Source organism: Salminus brasiliensis, unplaced genomic scaffold (assembly GCF_030463535.1).
Source record: "Salminus brasiliensis unplaced genomic scaffold, fSalBra1.hap2 scaffold_116, whole genome shotgun sequence".
Taxonomy (NCBI): domain Eukaryota; kingdom Metazoa; phylum Chordata; class Actinopteri; order Characiformes; family Bryconidae; genus Salminus; species Salminus brasiliensis.
This window is the reverse complement of record NW_027326649.1, coordinates 21,050-35,290: the sequence shown is the minus strand read 5'-3', so window position 1 is coordinate 35,290 and position 14,241 is coordinate 21,050. Positions and strand designations below refer to the sequence as shown.

At 45.6% G+C, this 14,241-nt stretch overlaps 2 protein-coding genes across 5 annotated transcripts in view; one reads left to right on the top strand and one right to left on the bottom strand.

Moving 5' to 3' along the window:
* Positions 1–1,511: 1,511 nt before the first annotated feature.
* immp1l (inner mitochondrial membrane peptidase subunit 1) lies at positions 1,512–7,125 on the bottom strand. 4 transcript variants are annotated; one of them, XM_072671969.1, is made up of 6 exons: positions 6,702–7,125; positions 3,429–3,552; positions 2,833–2,948; positions 2,617–2,743; positions 1,774–1,884; positions 1,512–1,619 (listed from the first exon to the last, which is right to left on the bottom strand). In XM_072671969.1, exons 2-6 carry the CDS (start codon positions 3,531–3,533, stop codon positions 1,548–1,550), a joined length of 531 nt encoding a protein of 176 aa, XP_072528070.1. In that variant the 5' UTR covers positions 3,534–3,552; positions 6,702–7,125; the 3' UTR covers positions 1,512–1,547. The 4 variants fall into 4 exon arrangements, with proteins under 4 accessions (XP_072528070.1, XP_072528071.1, XP_072528073.1 ...); XM_072671970.1 differs by having other exon boundaries at positions 6,794–7,125; XM_072671972.1 differs by having other exon boundaries at positions 2,833–2,921; positions 6,702–7,115.
* Positions 6,939–14,241, top strand: part of elp4 (elongator acetyltransferase complex subunit 4) — an 8,064-nt gene continuing 761 nt past the window's right edge. Inside the window, 7 exon segments of the mRNA XM_072671975.1 lie at positions 6,939–7,106; positions 7,426–7,461; positions 10,990–11,079; positions 11,082–11,110; positions 12,831–12,950; positions 14,109–14,181; positions 14,184–14,210. Coding sequence (XP_072528076.1) covers positions 6,968–7,106; positions 7,426–7,461; positions 10,990–11,079; positions 11,082–11,110; positions 12,831–12,950; positions 14,109–14,181; positions 14,184–14,210 — 514 coding nt within the window. The 5' untranslated portion in view covers positions 6,939–6,967.

Sequence of the window (14,241 nt, the reverse complement as noted above, 5' to 3'; positions counted from 1 at the left end):
GTGTGTGTGTGTGTGTGTGTGTGTGTGTGTGTGTGTGTGTGGGTGAAGCTGAGAGGTCACACAGGGCAGAGACTCCGCCCCCCACCGAGCAGGAACAGAATGAACTTCCAGAATCATCAACAACAACCAGGAAGATTCCTAAAGAGCTGTCAATCAAATCTGCATTATGCATACCAATGAGTGCCAACCCCGCCCCCCAAAAATCCGGGCCGAATGCCGAGAGGTACCAACTCGGACAAAGCAATGGAACCCCCCGCCATTGGAAACTGAGCTGAAAGAGAACCCAGCGAGTTCTGATAACACTGACGATCTGTTCAGGATGGAGATTAGAGAAGCTCATCATGACCTTCCGAGAGAAATACCACACTGTCCCCAAACTGTCCCCGCACGTCTCTGACCCCCCCCCCACACACACTGTGCGGGACATTCTGTTAATGGACTGAAAGCCTCTCGGACTCTGTAACTGGTTGCTGACTGTCTGAAACAGTTGCTGTGTTCCGAGCTCTGCACTGGGGCGGTAATTGTGCTGGACCCTGATTGGCTCTTCCGGAGCTGGTGGTAATTGTAGTCTGCTGTGTTCCTCTGCATAATTACACAGTTTTGGATGCCATTCAGCTTCTTAACTACAAGTAAACACTCACACACACACACACTCACACACACATTCACCCCCCACCTCCTGCTCTGTCTCTGTAAGAGATGGGTGTGTAAATATAACACCCCCTGGCGCTGGTCAGTGTTGGTCAGTATTCACTAATGGGAGTGGACCTCAGCTGACAGCTGTGATGAAGAAGGGGGTGTTTTCTCCAAAAATACACCCCGCTCCAAACATCCGACATTTCCCTTCATTTCAGCTTTCAGACTACATTCATAGAGTTGATCAGGTGTGTGTGTGTATGTGTGTGTGTGTGAGTGTTGTTAGCCAGCTCTTTGCCTGAAGGTCTTGAAGGCCAGTCAAGACCCGAATATCCTCTGTTTGCTTCAGTGGCTCTTGGTTTGCTTGTGGGAAAGGAGAACAGGACAGAGGGAATCCCCCCACAAGTGCTGTGACTGTGTTCATAAAGCACTTCATAATGTATGTGTGTGTGTGTGTGTGTGTGTGTGTGTGTGTGTGAGGGTGTGTAAGCGTGTAGCAATGTAGGTCAGGCCTGTCAGATCCAGCCTGCCCTCATGCCAACTGATGAGCACCCCTCTCCTCCTCACCCTCAAGGGAAATGTTCCTCCCCCTATTAGGGTCTTTAGTGTATGAGTGTGTGTGTGTGTGTTCTACCTAACTCCCAGCACTTTCAGGACAGACAGCAGTGTGTGACGGTTGTAAGGGGAAGTGCTTCGGCAGTGCTGTCAGATCACGGCCAGATCAAACCCTTTTACAGAACACTAAAGACTTCGACTGAGTCTGAGGGACAACTGACCCAACAGACCTGGTCAGACTGGGAGTGTGTCAGCGTGGACGGAGGCTGATTATTCTGATCAGGATTCCACTGATGATGTAATAAAGACAGAATGCACACTTCATCAATATCCTTTTATTTAAGTGCTGGTTTCTGTCAGTCTCTGGGTTCCATTCTCCCGCTGTTCGGACTCTCACTCAGAACCCCAAAACTGTAAGGAGGCCATAGCTGTGATGGAACAGAGAACCTGTGAGAACCCTCCAAGACCCCCACTGGTTAAAGCAGCAGTTCAGAGAAAATTCCCCATGTAACAGAAGCCTACAGCCCATCACTTAGCGCTGCAGCTACGCGGCTAATAACATCACTCTCTCTCTCTTCTTACCTTTATGCACACTCGTCCTCTGATCAGAGCGTAGGGGACCGGACCATAGCTGCGCGAATCAGTGGAGTTATGAAGATTGTCACCCTCTAACCACACGTGACCTCTTGGCACCTACAGTCACACACACACACACACACACACCCAAAACCTCTCAATAACTTTCTCTCAATAACTTTGACACTAGGAGGTGCTATCTCTGCTGTATAATGTAAATAACTGTGTCTGGTAATGGAAATGTACTATTACAGGTAACATGGGGAAGAAAAGAGGACCAGAACCACCTTCTTCCATTATTCCAGAGGTTGAGTCCTGGCACTCGTGGGTCTATAGTAGGAGATGGTGTACAGGGGTTAGAATGGGCACTCTGACCAGTCTGCAGCTACGCAGCTCCATACACAGCAGGGGGCGCTGCAGCACTGCATGTTGTGACAGATACCTCTTCCTGTAACCATCACTAAAATCACTAAAAACCCCTGCTGACCGTGAGCGCCCCCACAGGCAAAACAGTAGCGCTTAAAATGCACTGATTAAAGTGACCGGATTTATAGTTTTACTGATCCGCTGTGGTTCCTAAGCGCTGGAATATCTAGGAGGGAGTGTCTCCTATTACAGAACCCCACTGGAGTTCAGTGAGCTCTTTAGAACCTCCCATTCTTTCACTGATGTGTGGAAAGACACACTGCAGGACTAGAGGCTGGAGTTTACACACCTGTGACCAGAATCCTGCTGCCAATCAAAAATATCTAATCCTGTGTGCAGCAGAGCAGACACAAAACACCCTTCCCTGTCTCACACAACTCGAACAGCAGGTCCTCGTCTGCAGTTTGATACAGAAACACTTACAAAAGTGTGTGTCTTAAAGCTGTCTGAGGGTCCGCTGGTACACACTTTATCCCCCTCCAGTCCGATCACTCTCTTACAGATATTCATCCTCGGGTTAAACGGACTCTTAGCAATCACAATGTCTCCTCTGCAAAACATACAATGGAAAGCATTACTTACACACACATACACACACACACACACTAATGTCTGTTACACACACACATGCACACTCACCTCTCTATCCGGTACAGATGTCTGCTGATGCGCTCTGAGAAAACGACGTTGTGGTTAGTGATGGTCGGCTCCATCGACGGTCCAGAGCACTGCAGACACACACACCGACCAGTATCCTAATCAATAACCTCACAGTGAATTAGTCTGAACAGTAAATGAGTCTCAACAGTGAATCTGAGTGAACAGTGGATCAGTCTTAACAGTGAATCAGAGTGAACAATGAGTCAGTCTTAACAGTGAGTCAGTCTGAACAGTGATTCAGTCTTAACAGTGAATCAGAGTGAACAGTGAGTCAGTCTTAACAGTGAGTCAGTCTGAACAGTGATTCAGTCTTAACAGTGAATCAGAGTGAACAGTGAGTCAGTCTTAACAGTGAATCAGAGTGAACAGTGAATCAGAGTGAACAGTGATTCAGTCTGAAGTGAATCAGAGTGAACAGTGAATCAGTCTTAACAGTGAATAAGAGTGAACAGTGAGTCAGTCTTAACAGTGAGTCAGTCTGAACAGTGAATCAGAGTGAACAGTGAATCAGAGTGAACAGTGATTCAGTCTGAAGTGAATCAGAGTGAACAGTGAATCATAGTAAACAGACTCACCATTACGAACTCTCCTATGTACTCGAAAGCGCAGTGTGCTATACAGCCGTACTGGACCGTGAAGCCAACAAAGCCGAGGGCTCTGCCCAAAACCCTGTGCAGCATTGCACAAGTGTTGCACACTCTGCAGAGAGGACACACACACACACATAAATGTGAAATGTAGTAACACCCTGCATCCCCAGCCCCTCCAGAGGTGTTTCTGCCTGACTGGTGGAAGAAGAGTCTATCGGCTCTGGTCCAAAAACTGAGCAGAGAAAACCTTCTCTCCCCCTCCCTCTCTGCAATGGTGGCTTCTCCTGGGTCTTCTTTGAGGGGATTCTCTGCTGCTCCTGCACTTCAGAATCAGTGAAGCCCAAGATGGACAGGTTTTGGGGTGGAGGGGGGGCTAAAGGAGATGAGAATCTGGGTCTGGACAGAGTCAAATATCACAGAGCTTCAAAAAGGACCCAGAAGAACAGGGGCGTGGGGCCGTTCCTCTGGAGGTGGCTTGGCCTGAATGGCAGGAGGAGGATCAGGGTATTCTTTATGCTCATTGGCTCCTTAATGACCACTGAGGGGATCTGTTTAGGAACTACACACACACACACACACACACACACACACACACACACACACACACACAGACACGCACACTTGCACAGACTGTTTCATCCCTACTCACTGAAATCATGACTGTTAAGCCCAGATTAGGTGTGAGATCAGAAAGCCGAGGCTCATCTGTGGTCAGTTCAGTTGTGGGCGTTTATGCCTCCAGCTGATTTGGGCTCTGAATGACGTGACGGATCTTTACTGTGACAGCTTTCAGCTCCAGAAATGGCGACGAAAACTTGATCTTTATCAGTCAGGCCTTTCAAACACATTCTGGGTGCAGCCATGCAGAACCACTGGAACGCAGGACGGTTATTTGTTCTGTGCCGGTCTGTCCCGCTCCACTGTCCGGCTCTCATCACGTCACACAGGCTGTTGTTGTTTTTGGAGAATGAAGAATAACTCTGACCACGCTCCCTATCGGCGCTCCGATCCGACCCTATTCCTCTGCTTTCAGCGCAGCGCGGACACACACTCCGCCGATGGCTATCACACTTCCCTCCTGGCTGAGGGTCCGTATTCTTAACCTGGCAGAAGGAGCGCGCTGACCCCGCAGCAGGAAACACAAACACACCCTTTAGGAAAGGAATGACATGTTATGGCTGTATGTGTGCTCCACAGCGCAGACAGACACACACCCATAAAACTGACGGGACACAAATAACACACTCACACGTTCCCTGAAGGAACACCATCACTGTGTTCCACCACGTTAGAGCCCACAGAGCAAAATAATGGGGCAGTGCGCCACATTCATAACCTACAGATATAAACTTATAAACGCCCATAAACATATAAACAAAACAAACTCATACTTATAAACACTAACAAACACTTATAGAATATTTGGATATTAATATTATCAGAACTTCATACTGGATATTAATGTTATACTGGGTCACTCTTGGACCCCTGAGCAAGGTCCAACTTCTCTGCTGAACCTTTTCTAAACTAGGATATGAGAACAATTTTGTAGAAGTATAAAATACATATGTGTGTGTGTGTGTGTATATATATATGTATATGTGTGTGTGTATAGATGTGTATATCTCCAAAACGTTGACTTCACAGGAGAAGGCAAGCGTTCTGAGTCAGGAGTTTATTCTTTTAGAGCATTTCTATTGGTCCGTTCATCCAGAATTACTGACCGTGCAGTACAGAGCAGCTACAGGTTCAAACCACGGCGAAACTAAAGACAGAAACACACACATACAGGCCTTTCACTGGACAGCAGAGATCTACTGTGTACTAATATACTGACTGTGTAAGCAGGAGTAGAGAGGGTTAAGGGCTCAAGGGCCCAACAGTGGCAGCTCAACCCCACAACTCTGTGACCAATCACAGATTGTTTTGATTAGGAGGTGAAGGAAGATCACCTGCAGCACTCTGATCTGAGACACCCTGGCTAACTCACACTCCCTCGTGCCATGGCTAACCCCACCTTTAGTACCTAAATTAGAGTTTTCACTAGGGTTGCCACCTGTCCTGTAAAATAAGAAATCGTCCTTTTTTTGATAAAACGTTGTGTCCGGTATTGAACCAACCGGTGGGCAGTCTGACATCCAGAGAGCAACACTGCAGACAAGTCAGTGTCACAGTTGTTCATCTCCTGAGACTGATACGGTTTAGGATGTTGAGTTTTTAAAGTCAAATAAATGATCTTTCATTTTACACAGTCGCCAGTATAAATATGATATATGGCAATTTAAAGAACAATGGTACCAATAGATTAACAGTTATTAAATAAATAAATACATTTGTCAGGAGAAAACGTTTATTCTTTAATATATAAACACATTTCCTAGATCAAACATGCTTGTAGTCGAGCCCATGGTGGTCATGGCCCAGAGGAACTGTGGTGGGTGTCCCTTATTTTCATTTCTGACAGGTGGCACCCTCATTTTCACACCGAATACTCCCCTACTGACCCTTCAGTACTGACTCCCCCTACTGACCCTCCAGTACTGACTCCCCTTACTGACCCTTCAGTACTGACTCCCCTACTGACCCCCCAGTACTGACTCCCCTACTGACCCTCCAGTACTGACTCCCCTACTGACCCTCCAGTACTGACTCCCCTTACTGACCCTCGAGTAATGACTCCCCTTACTGACCCTCCAGTACTGACCCTCCAGTACTGACTCCCCCTACTGACCCTCCAGTACTGACTCCCCTACTGACCCTCCAGTACTGACTCCCCTTACTGACCCTCGAGTAATGACTCCCCTTACTGACCCTCCAGTACTGACTCCCCCTACTGACCCTTCAGTACTGACTGCCCTTACTGACCCTCGAGTAATGACTCCCCTTACTGACCCTCCAGTACTGACCCTCCAGTACTGACTCCCCCTACTGACCCTTCAGTACTGACTCCCCCTACTGACCCTCGAGTAATGACTCCCCTTACTGACCCTCCAGTACTGACCCTCCAGTACTGACTCCCCCTACTGACCCTTCAGTACTGACTCCCCCTACTGACCCTCCAGTACTGACTCCCCTACTGACCCTCCAGTACTGACTCCCCTTACTGACCCTCGAGTAATGACTCCCCTTACTGACCCTCCAGTACTGACTCCCCCTACTGACCCTTCAGTACTGACTGCCCTTACTGACCCTCAAGTAATGACTCCCCTTACTGACCCTCCAGTACTGACTCCCCCTACTGACCCTCCCCTTACTGACCCTCCAGAACTCCAGCGCTGCAGAGGGTCGCCGCTCGTTCCCGCCTTCTGAACGGTGTTGGAGCGCAGACAGCGCGTGGTTTTACTTCTCACCTTAACAGCTCTTTGATGTTTTCCTCCACTTCCGGATCTTTTCACCCTTGCGTCTAACACGCGCTCCTCTGATTGGCGCCGCGGCAGTAAGTCGCTCTCTGATTGGTGGAGCGCTGTGCAGCCCGTCTCTGACAGGAGGAGACAGTGTGACGCAGACAGTGTGCGTGCAGTGTGATGGCGGCGCCCGTGCAGAGTTCAGCATGCAGCAGCTTTCGGAGAAGCGGCGGGCGCGCGCACCTCCGCGGGACACGAAACACCGGCCGCGCGCTCCTCACCACGTCCTGCGGAGTGACAGGGCTGGACCGCGCGCTGGGTGGGCAAACTGGGGTGGGGAAGAGAGAGAGAGAGAGAGTGTGTGTGTGTGTGTGTGTGTGTGTGTGTGTGTGTGTGTGTGTGTGATGGGGAGAGGGAGGACCCTCAGTTCTGCTTCTATCAGTAAAGCTTGACTTTAGCCCAAAGTTTTCGAGCTAGATTTCCCCAGAAATCCTGATGTCTGAGCCCTGAGGTTCTCTACATACACTCACCGTGTGTGTGTGTGTGTGTGTGTGTGTGTGTTTGTGTGTGTGTGTGTTTGTGTGTGTGTGTGTTTGTGTGTGTGTGTGTGTGTGTGTGTGTGTGTTTGTCTTCTGCAGGTGGGGGGTTAGCAGTGGGAAGTCTGCTGCTCATAGGTGAGCTCATTCGCCTCAGTTGGGGGGGGGGGGTAAAAGTGTTTACATGATGTCATCATAACATATCCATACAACTCTGTTCTACACTGTTTGAAATAAATATTAAATTATTAATGAATTCATAGAAGGAGTGATACAGTTGCAGTTCTTTAGAAAATGATTCATAGTGTCACAAAAACACAGTTCAGTTTGATTTGATTATTTCGATGTATTCAGACTAAAGACCCAATACTGAGACAGTACAGCAAATGTTTGCTTAAACTTTAACACAATGTATAAAATAAGTGCATATTAATAAATATCAATAATATGATTCTTTATTTCAAAGTTTGTGTACCCATAGCGGTAATAGTGGTGTTACGTAGTGTATCTGAACTGTAGTAGTGGGCGTTTATGTAGTGTTTATGAGCTGTAGTAGTGACGTTATGTAGTGTTTATGAGCTGTAATAGTGGCGTTATGTAGTGTATCTGAACTGTAATAGTGGTGTTATGTAGTGTTTATAAGCTGTAGTAGTGACGTTATGTAGTGTTTATGAGCTGTAATAGTGGCGTTATGTAGTGTATCTGAACTGTAATAGTGGCGTTATGTAGTGTTTATAAGCTGTAGTAGTGACGTTATGTAGTGTTTATGAGCTGTAATAGTGGCGTTATGTAGTGTATCTGAACTGTAATAGTGGCGTTATGTAGTGTTTATAAGCTGTAGTAGTGACGTTATGTAGTGTGTATGAGCTGTAATAGTGGCGTTATGTAGTGTTTATGAGCTGTAATAGTGGTGTTATGTAGTGTTATGAGTTGTAGTAGTGACGTTATGTAGTGTTTATGAGCTGTAATAGTGGCGTTATGTAGTGTTTATGAGCTGTAATAGTGGCGTTATGTAGTGTGTATGAGCTGTAATGGTGGTGTTATGTAGTGTTTATGAGCTGTAGTAGTGGCGTTATGTAGTGTGTATGAGCTGTAATAGTGGCGTTATGTAGTGTTTATGATTGTAGTAGTGACGTTATGTAGTGTTTATGAGCTGTAATAGTGGCGTTATGTAGTGTTTTTGAGCTGTAATAGTGGCGTTATGTAGTGTGTAATGAGCTGTAGTAGTGGCGTTATATAGTGTATGAGCTGTAATAGTGGCGTTATGTAGTGTATGAGCTGTAATAGTGGCGTTATGTAGTGTTTATGAGCTGTAGTAGTGGTGTTATGTAGTGTTTATGAGCTGTAGTAGTGGCGTTATGTAGTGTATGAGCTGTAATAGTGGCATTATGTAGTGCTTATGAGCTGTAATAGTGGCGTTATGTAGTGTTTATGAGCTGTAATAGTGGCGTTATGTAGTGTATGAGCTGTAATAGTGGTGTTATGTAGTGTTTATGAGCTGTAGTAGTGGCGTGATGTAGTGTATGAGCTGTAATAGTGGCGTTATGTAGTGTATGAGCTGTAGTAGTGGCGTTATGTAGTGTTTATGAGCTGTAGTAGTGGCGTTATGTAGTGTATGAGCTGTAATAGTGGCGTTATGTAGTGTTTATGAGCTGTAGTAGTGGCGTTATGTAGTGTTTATGAGCTGTAAGTAGTGGCGTTATGTAGTGTATGAGCTGTAATAGTGGCGTTATGTAGTGTTTATGAGCTGTAGTAGTGGCGTTATGTAGTGTTTATGAGCTGTAGTAGTGGCGTTATGTAGTGTTTATGAGCTGTAGTAGTGGCGTTATGTAGTGTTTATGAGCTGTAGTAGTGGCGTTATGTAGTGTTTATGAGCTGTAGTAGTGGCGTTATGTAGTGTATGAGCTGTAATAGTGGCGTTATGTAGTGTTTATGAGCTGTAGTAGTGGCGTTATGTAGTGTTTATGAGCTGTAGTAGTGGCGTTATGTAGTGTTTATGAGCTGTAGTAGTGGCGTTATGTAGTGTTTATGAGCTGTAGTAGTGGCGTTATGTAGTGTTTATGAGCTGTAGTAGTGGCGTTATGTAGTGTATGAGCTGTAATAGTGGCGTTATGTAGTGTTTATGAGCTGTAGTAGTGGCGTTATGTAGTGTTTATGAGCTGTAGTAGTGGCGTTATGTAGTGTTTATGAGCTGTAGTAGTGGCGTTATGTAGTGTTTATGAGCTGTAGTAGTGGCGTTATGTAGTGTATGAGCTGTAATAGTGGCGTTATGTAGTGTTTATGAGCTGTAGTAGTGGCGTTATGTAGTGTTTATGAGCTGTAGTAGTGGCGTTATGTAGTGTTTATGAGCTGTAGTAGTGGCGTTATGTAGTGTTTATGAGCTGTAGTAGTGGCGTTATGTAGTGTTTATGAGCTGTAGTAGTGGCGTTATGTAGTGTATGAGCTGTAATAGTGGCGTTATGTAGTGTTTATGAGCTGTAGTAGTGGCGTTATGTAGTGTTTATGAGCTGTAGTAGTGGCGTTATGTAGTGTTTATGAGCTGTAGTAGTGGCGTTATGTAGTGTTTATGAGCTGTAGTAGTGGCGTTATGTAGTGTATGAGCTGTAATAGTGGCGTTATGTAGTGTTTATGAGCTGTAGTAGTGGCGTTATGTAGTGTTTATGAGCTGTAGTAGTGGCGTTATGTAGTGTTTATGAGCTGTAGTAGTGGCGTTATGTAGTGTTTATGAGCTGTAGTAGTGGTGGTTATGGTGTTTTGTGGTTCGTTCTGAATCAGTGAGACGGTGACAGGCAGAATATGGAAACAGCTCTGACCCACATTCACCCTGCAGCTTGCACGCCCCCTCTGTCTCTCTCTCTCTCTCTCTCTTTTCTCTGTACAACTCTCTGTAGTCCTCAATCGTCGGAGTGACTGATGCATCCCACCATTCTGTAGTCTCTGCCCTCCTCCTCCTCCAGTTCACACTAACTGCCCCCCGCCTGGCTAATAGCCCCCGCAGGTTTTCATTTGTGCCCTTCCATAGAATCGGCAGCACAATACTGGCCCCGGCCCCTGAGGGCCCGTCTGGGGCCATTGTGAGCAGCTCTGAAAGCCACAAAGGGAACTGACCCAGAAACACATCAATATGGGATGGGGAGGGGGGTTTTCTGAAGGGGTGGGCTGGGGGGCTGAGCGGTGTTGAGGGGTTCGGGTGTGTTTAGGGGCGGAGTTCGGGGAGTTTTGAGGGTTCCTCAGTGACACACTGAATGGCTGAGGAATGTTTCTCTTGACCGTGGGGACTAACTAAAGTTATAAACATTATTCAGACACTAAAGAAATCTGTTCTACTTGCATAATAACTAATAATAACAGCATTCAACAAACTATTAATTAACTAGTAATATTATGCATAATAGTTCTCATTCGTAGTTTTACCAACATTCATTAATATTAATATTATCATTAAAAATAATAATAGTAATAATAATAATAATTATGTTTATTCTGCCTGTCAGTAACCCAGAAATAAAGTTACAGTAATATTTGAGATTGTTATAAAAGCTGTTCCTGTAATGGTTATTTAAAAAATAAGTTATTGTTAATTATTGTTATAATATAAAAATGTATATATATGTGTGTGTGTTTGTGTGTGTGTGTGTGTGTGTGTGCATGGGGGGGGGTTGACAGAAGAAGATCAGAGTGATAGCTATTCCAGGCTGCTGCTGCAGTATTTCCTGGCCGAAGGTGTGGTTTGCGGACATCAGCTCTACCTGGCTTCTGCCGGGACCACCCAGATGACATCATACAGGTATTGTGCAGAAATCTGCTTTATTTAAGATGGAAATCTCACAGGTTTCAATATGTGTGTGTGTGTGTGTGTGTGTGTGTGTGGAGTGTTTCCATAAGAGAATCCTGACCCTGCTGTAACACGCTTTCATTTCAGTGAGGAAAATAAAAATTGGACCTGAAGGAATAAAGGAAACTTCATCATCTGTCTTTGTGTTAATGAGAGGAAATTGTAAAATTATTTTGTAAATTATTAATATGTCTATTATTAGATTTCAAATATGCTTCAGTGCAGAATTGAGAGTTCTGGTGTCTGTGGTGAGCCGTGTGTGCTGTACCTGAACAGAGAGGGAGCTGTTTGCAGATTGTGGGGGAGCTCCCTGTGCTGTTGCCATGGGTCTTAGTTATGTGGACTAAGAGCCAGTGGATTTGCAGTGTGAGAGTCATGAGGAGTTAATGTGAAGTTTTCGCCTTATAAAATGTTCAAAACAAAAGATATTGTCCCCTATATTTAACCCTATACCTGACCCCTATATTTAACCCCTATATCTGACCCCTTTATTTAACCCCTATATCTGACCCCTTTATTTAAGCCTTATATCTGACCCTATATTTAACCCTTATATCTGTCCCCTATATTTAACCCTTATATTTGACCCCTATATCTGACCCTTATATTTAACTACTACACCTGACCTCTATATTTAACCCCTATATCTGACCCCTTTATTTAAGCCATATATCTGACCCTATATTTAACCCTTATATCTGTCCCCTATATTTAACCCTTATATTTGACCCCAATATCTGACCCCTATATTTAACTACTACACCTGACCTCTATATTTAACCCCTATATCTGACCCCTTTATTTAACCCCTATATCTGTCCCCTATATTTAATCCTTATATCCGACCCCTATATTTAACTACTATATCTGACCCCTATATTTAACCCTTATATCTGACCCCTATATTTAACCCCTATATCTGACCGCTTTATTTTACCCTATGTCTGAGACTATAACCCTATAATCCGTATACTCAGGGAGTCCACAGTTGTTGTTTTTTTCGAACCAGTTGTGATCTCAGCCTGGGCATCAGCAAAGTCACATGACTGGAAAACCTCACAAAAAAGTCCCACAAGCACACTCCCAGACCACGATGTGAAGACACCAAACCCATAACAGATGCACAGTCCTACTGGCTTGAAGAGGTCATGTAGCCTTAAGCTTAGTCTCTGCTTCACACACACTTTAGCTTAGTTCTCCGGTCCCCCTCACCTCTCCAGCTCTCTCTGCTCTTTGTCAGAGCTTTCTCGGCTCCCATTTCATGTGAGTGAGCTGGGGCATTTTAAGGGGCTCATAACGCCTCCCTGATCCCTTGCACCTGAGCTCCCAGCACCAGGAGAGGGGGAAACACCAGCATCTCCACCCCTCGTCCCACCACACAGTATAAACTTTGACCCGAGCCATAAGAAACAAGTGGTTGCTAAAGTGTCCTGTTTGATGGTTCTCAATTACTCCAGAGAACACAGTTCCACAGCTTTATACCCTCTAGCCCACATTTGGCATTAAGCCTGGGTGACTGCTCCAAAGCAGCCCGTTCTGTTGGTCAGTGCATTTCTGTGGAGATCATAAAGGTTAGGGTCAGGGCACACCTGTCTTCTTGCCTGGCTCCCATTATTAATTTCTGTTAATCTGTGTGTGTGTGTGTGTGTGTGTGTGTGTGTGTGTTTTGCAGGATCTTCCCTGTCCAATTCTGGATGATGTCAGCTCGAGTGTAGCTCAGTCTGTCTCGTCTCCAGACACACAAACTCCGGATGCAATGAAGATCGCCTGGCGCTACCAGAACCTTCCACAGGTACAGGAGTTAAAGTTTCCACTGTCTGTCTGTCTGTCTGTTTGAAGCGCCTCCCACATAGTCGCTGTTCTCTGGGATGTAATTAAACCGGTTCTGGGTTCAGTGTGAAAGAGTCCCAGTAAGATTTCCTGTGTCAACGATGACTGGGTAATACGGTTCTAGATCTCAGCTGACAGAGTGCTGAGTGTTTATGTTCAGAGAGAACCGCTGCAGGAGTGGATTCAGGTCCTGGACTAAAGGACTGTGGGTCATTCCTGCGGAGAACGTCTGTTTGCAGCTGAATGTGAAAGCGCTGTGAAAGTACTGGTGAGAGCCGCAAGTGAACGACACGGCCTGAGCCGAGTGTGGAACCTCTTGGGACTATAGTATGAAAACCATTTGGTATTAAAGTGGATCCTACACACTTGCTTCATCTCTCTTCTGCTAATAAAGAGTCTCCTGCTGCCTGTAATGCACACACACACACACACACACACACACACACACGGGTGTGTAGAAATTTATAAAGGTGTATAGAGATGTACAGAGACTGTTCTGAAGGGTTTGACCTGAGCCCAGCAGCAACAGGTGGGGTCACTGATCCATGTCAGAGAGGATTAGGGGCATGCTACAAGTTCAGGGGCCCTATCCCCAACCCACCCACCAGCTCTCTCTCACACACCCTAACCCTGGATGTTTTAAAATGTGTGTCTTCAGACGCAGGTCCTCTTCTTTGGTGTCTCACAGTACTTGTGTTGCGTTGGAAGCTCGTTAGCTCTCCTGTGGGATGAATATTTACATTTACAGCGTTTATCAGACGCTCTTCTCCAGAAGTTCTTACAGAAGAGCTTCACTGTTTACTGAAGAAGAAGCTCAGCTAGTTTAAATAGACTAAAGTTCAGATCCTCTAATCTTAGACTCTACTAAACACAAGTCAATATGGAGACAGAATACTCCAAGTACGCTGTCAGCTACTGTATGATCAGTGTCTGCAGCAGTAGCCTCCTTCAGACTGCGCTCAATCTGAATGTGATGCGTAAACCATTACACACGATTATCACCTGGAATTCTTACATGAAGGCGGACAAACTCTTGTGGAAGTGACTAAATATGGGGAATAGAGTGTGCTTGAGAGTGTACCTTACTTAGAAATGGTAACAAAATTGTTTTTGTGTCCAGACTGAGCTGACCTCCGCGCCCCGGTTTGGACACTGCTATGACCTCTCTAAGCGGATGGATGAGCGGTTGGTTCAGCTGTTCAGCTCCACACCTTTTATCTCCGCAGGAGGAAACACCAGACAAACAGCTCAGA

Coding starts and splice junctions, on each gene's coding strand:
- immp1l (XM_072671969.1), bottom strand. CDS start 3,533: ATGCTGCACAGGGTTTTGGGCAGAGCCCTCGGCTTTGTTGGCTTCACG. Junction 2,744..2,832: donor CATCTGTACCGGATAGAGAG/GTGAGTGTGCAT, acceptor TATGTTTTGCAG/AGGAGACATTGTGATTGCTA. Junction 1,885..2,616: donor GCTTTAAGACACACACTTTT/GTAAGTGTTTCT, acceptor GTGTGACTGTAG/GTGCCAAGAGGTCACGTGTG.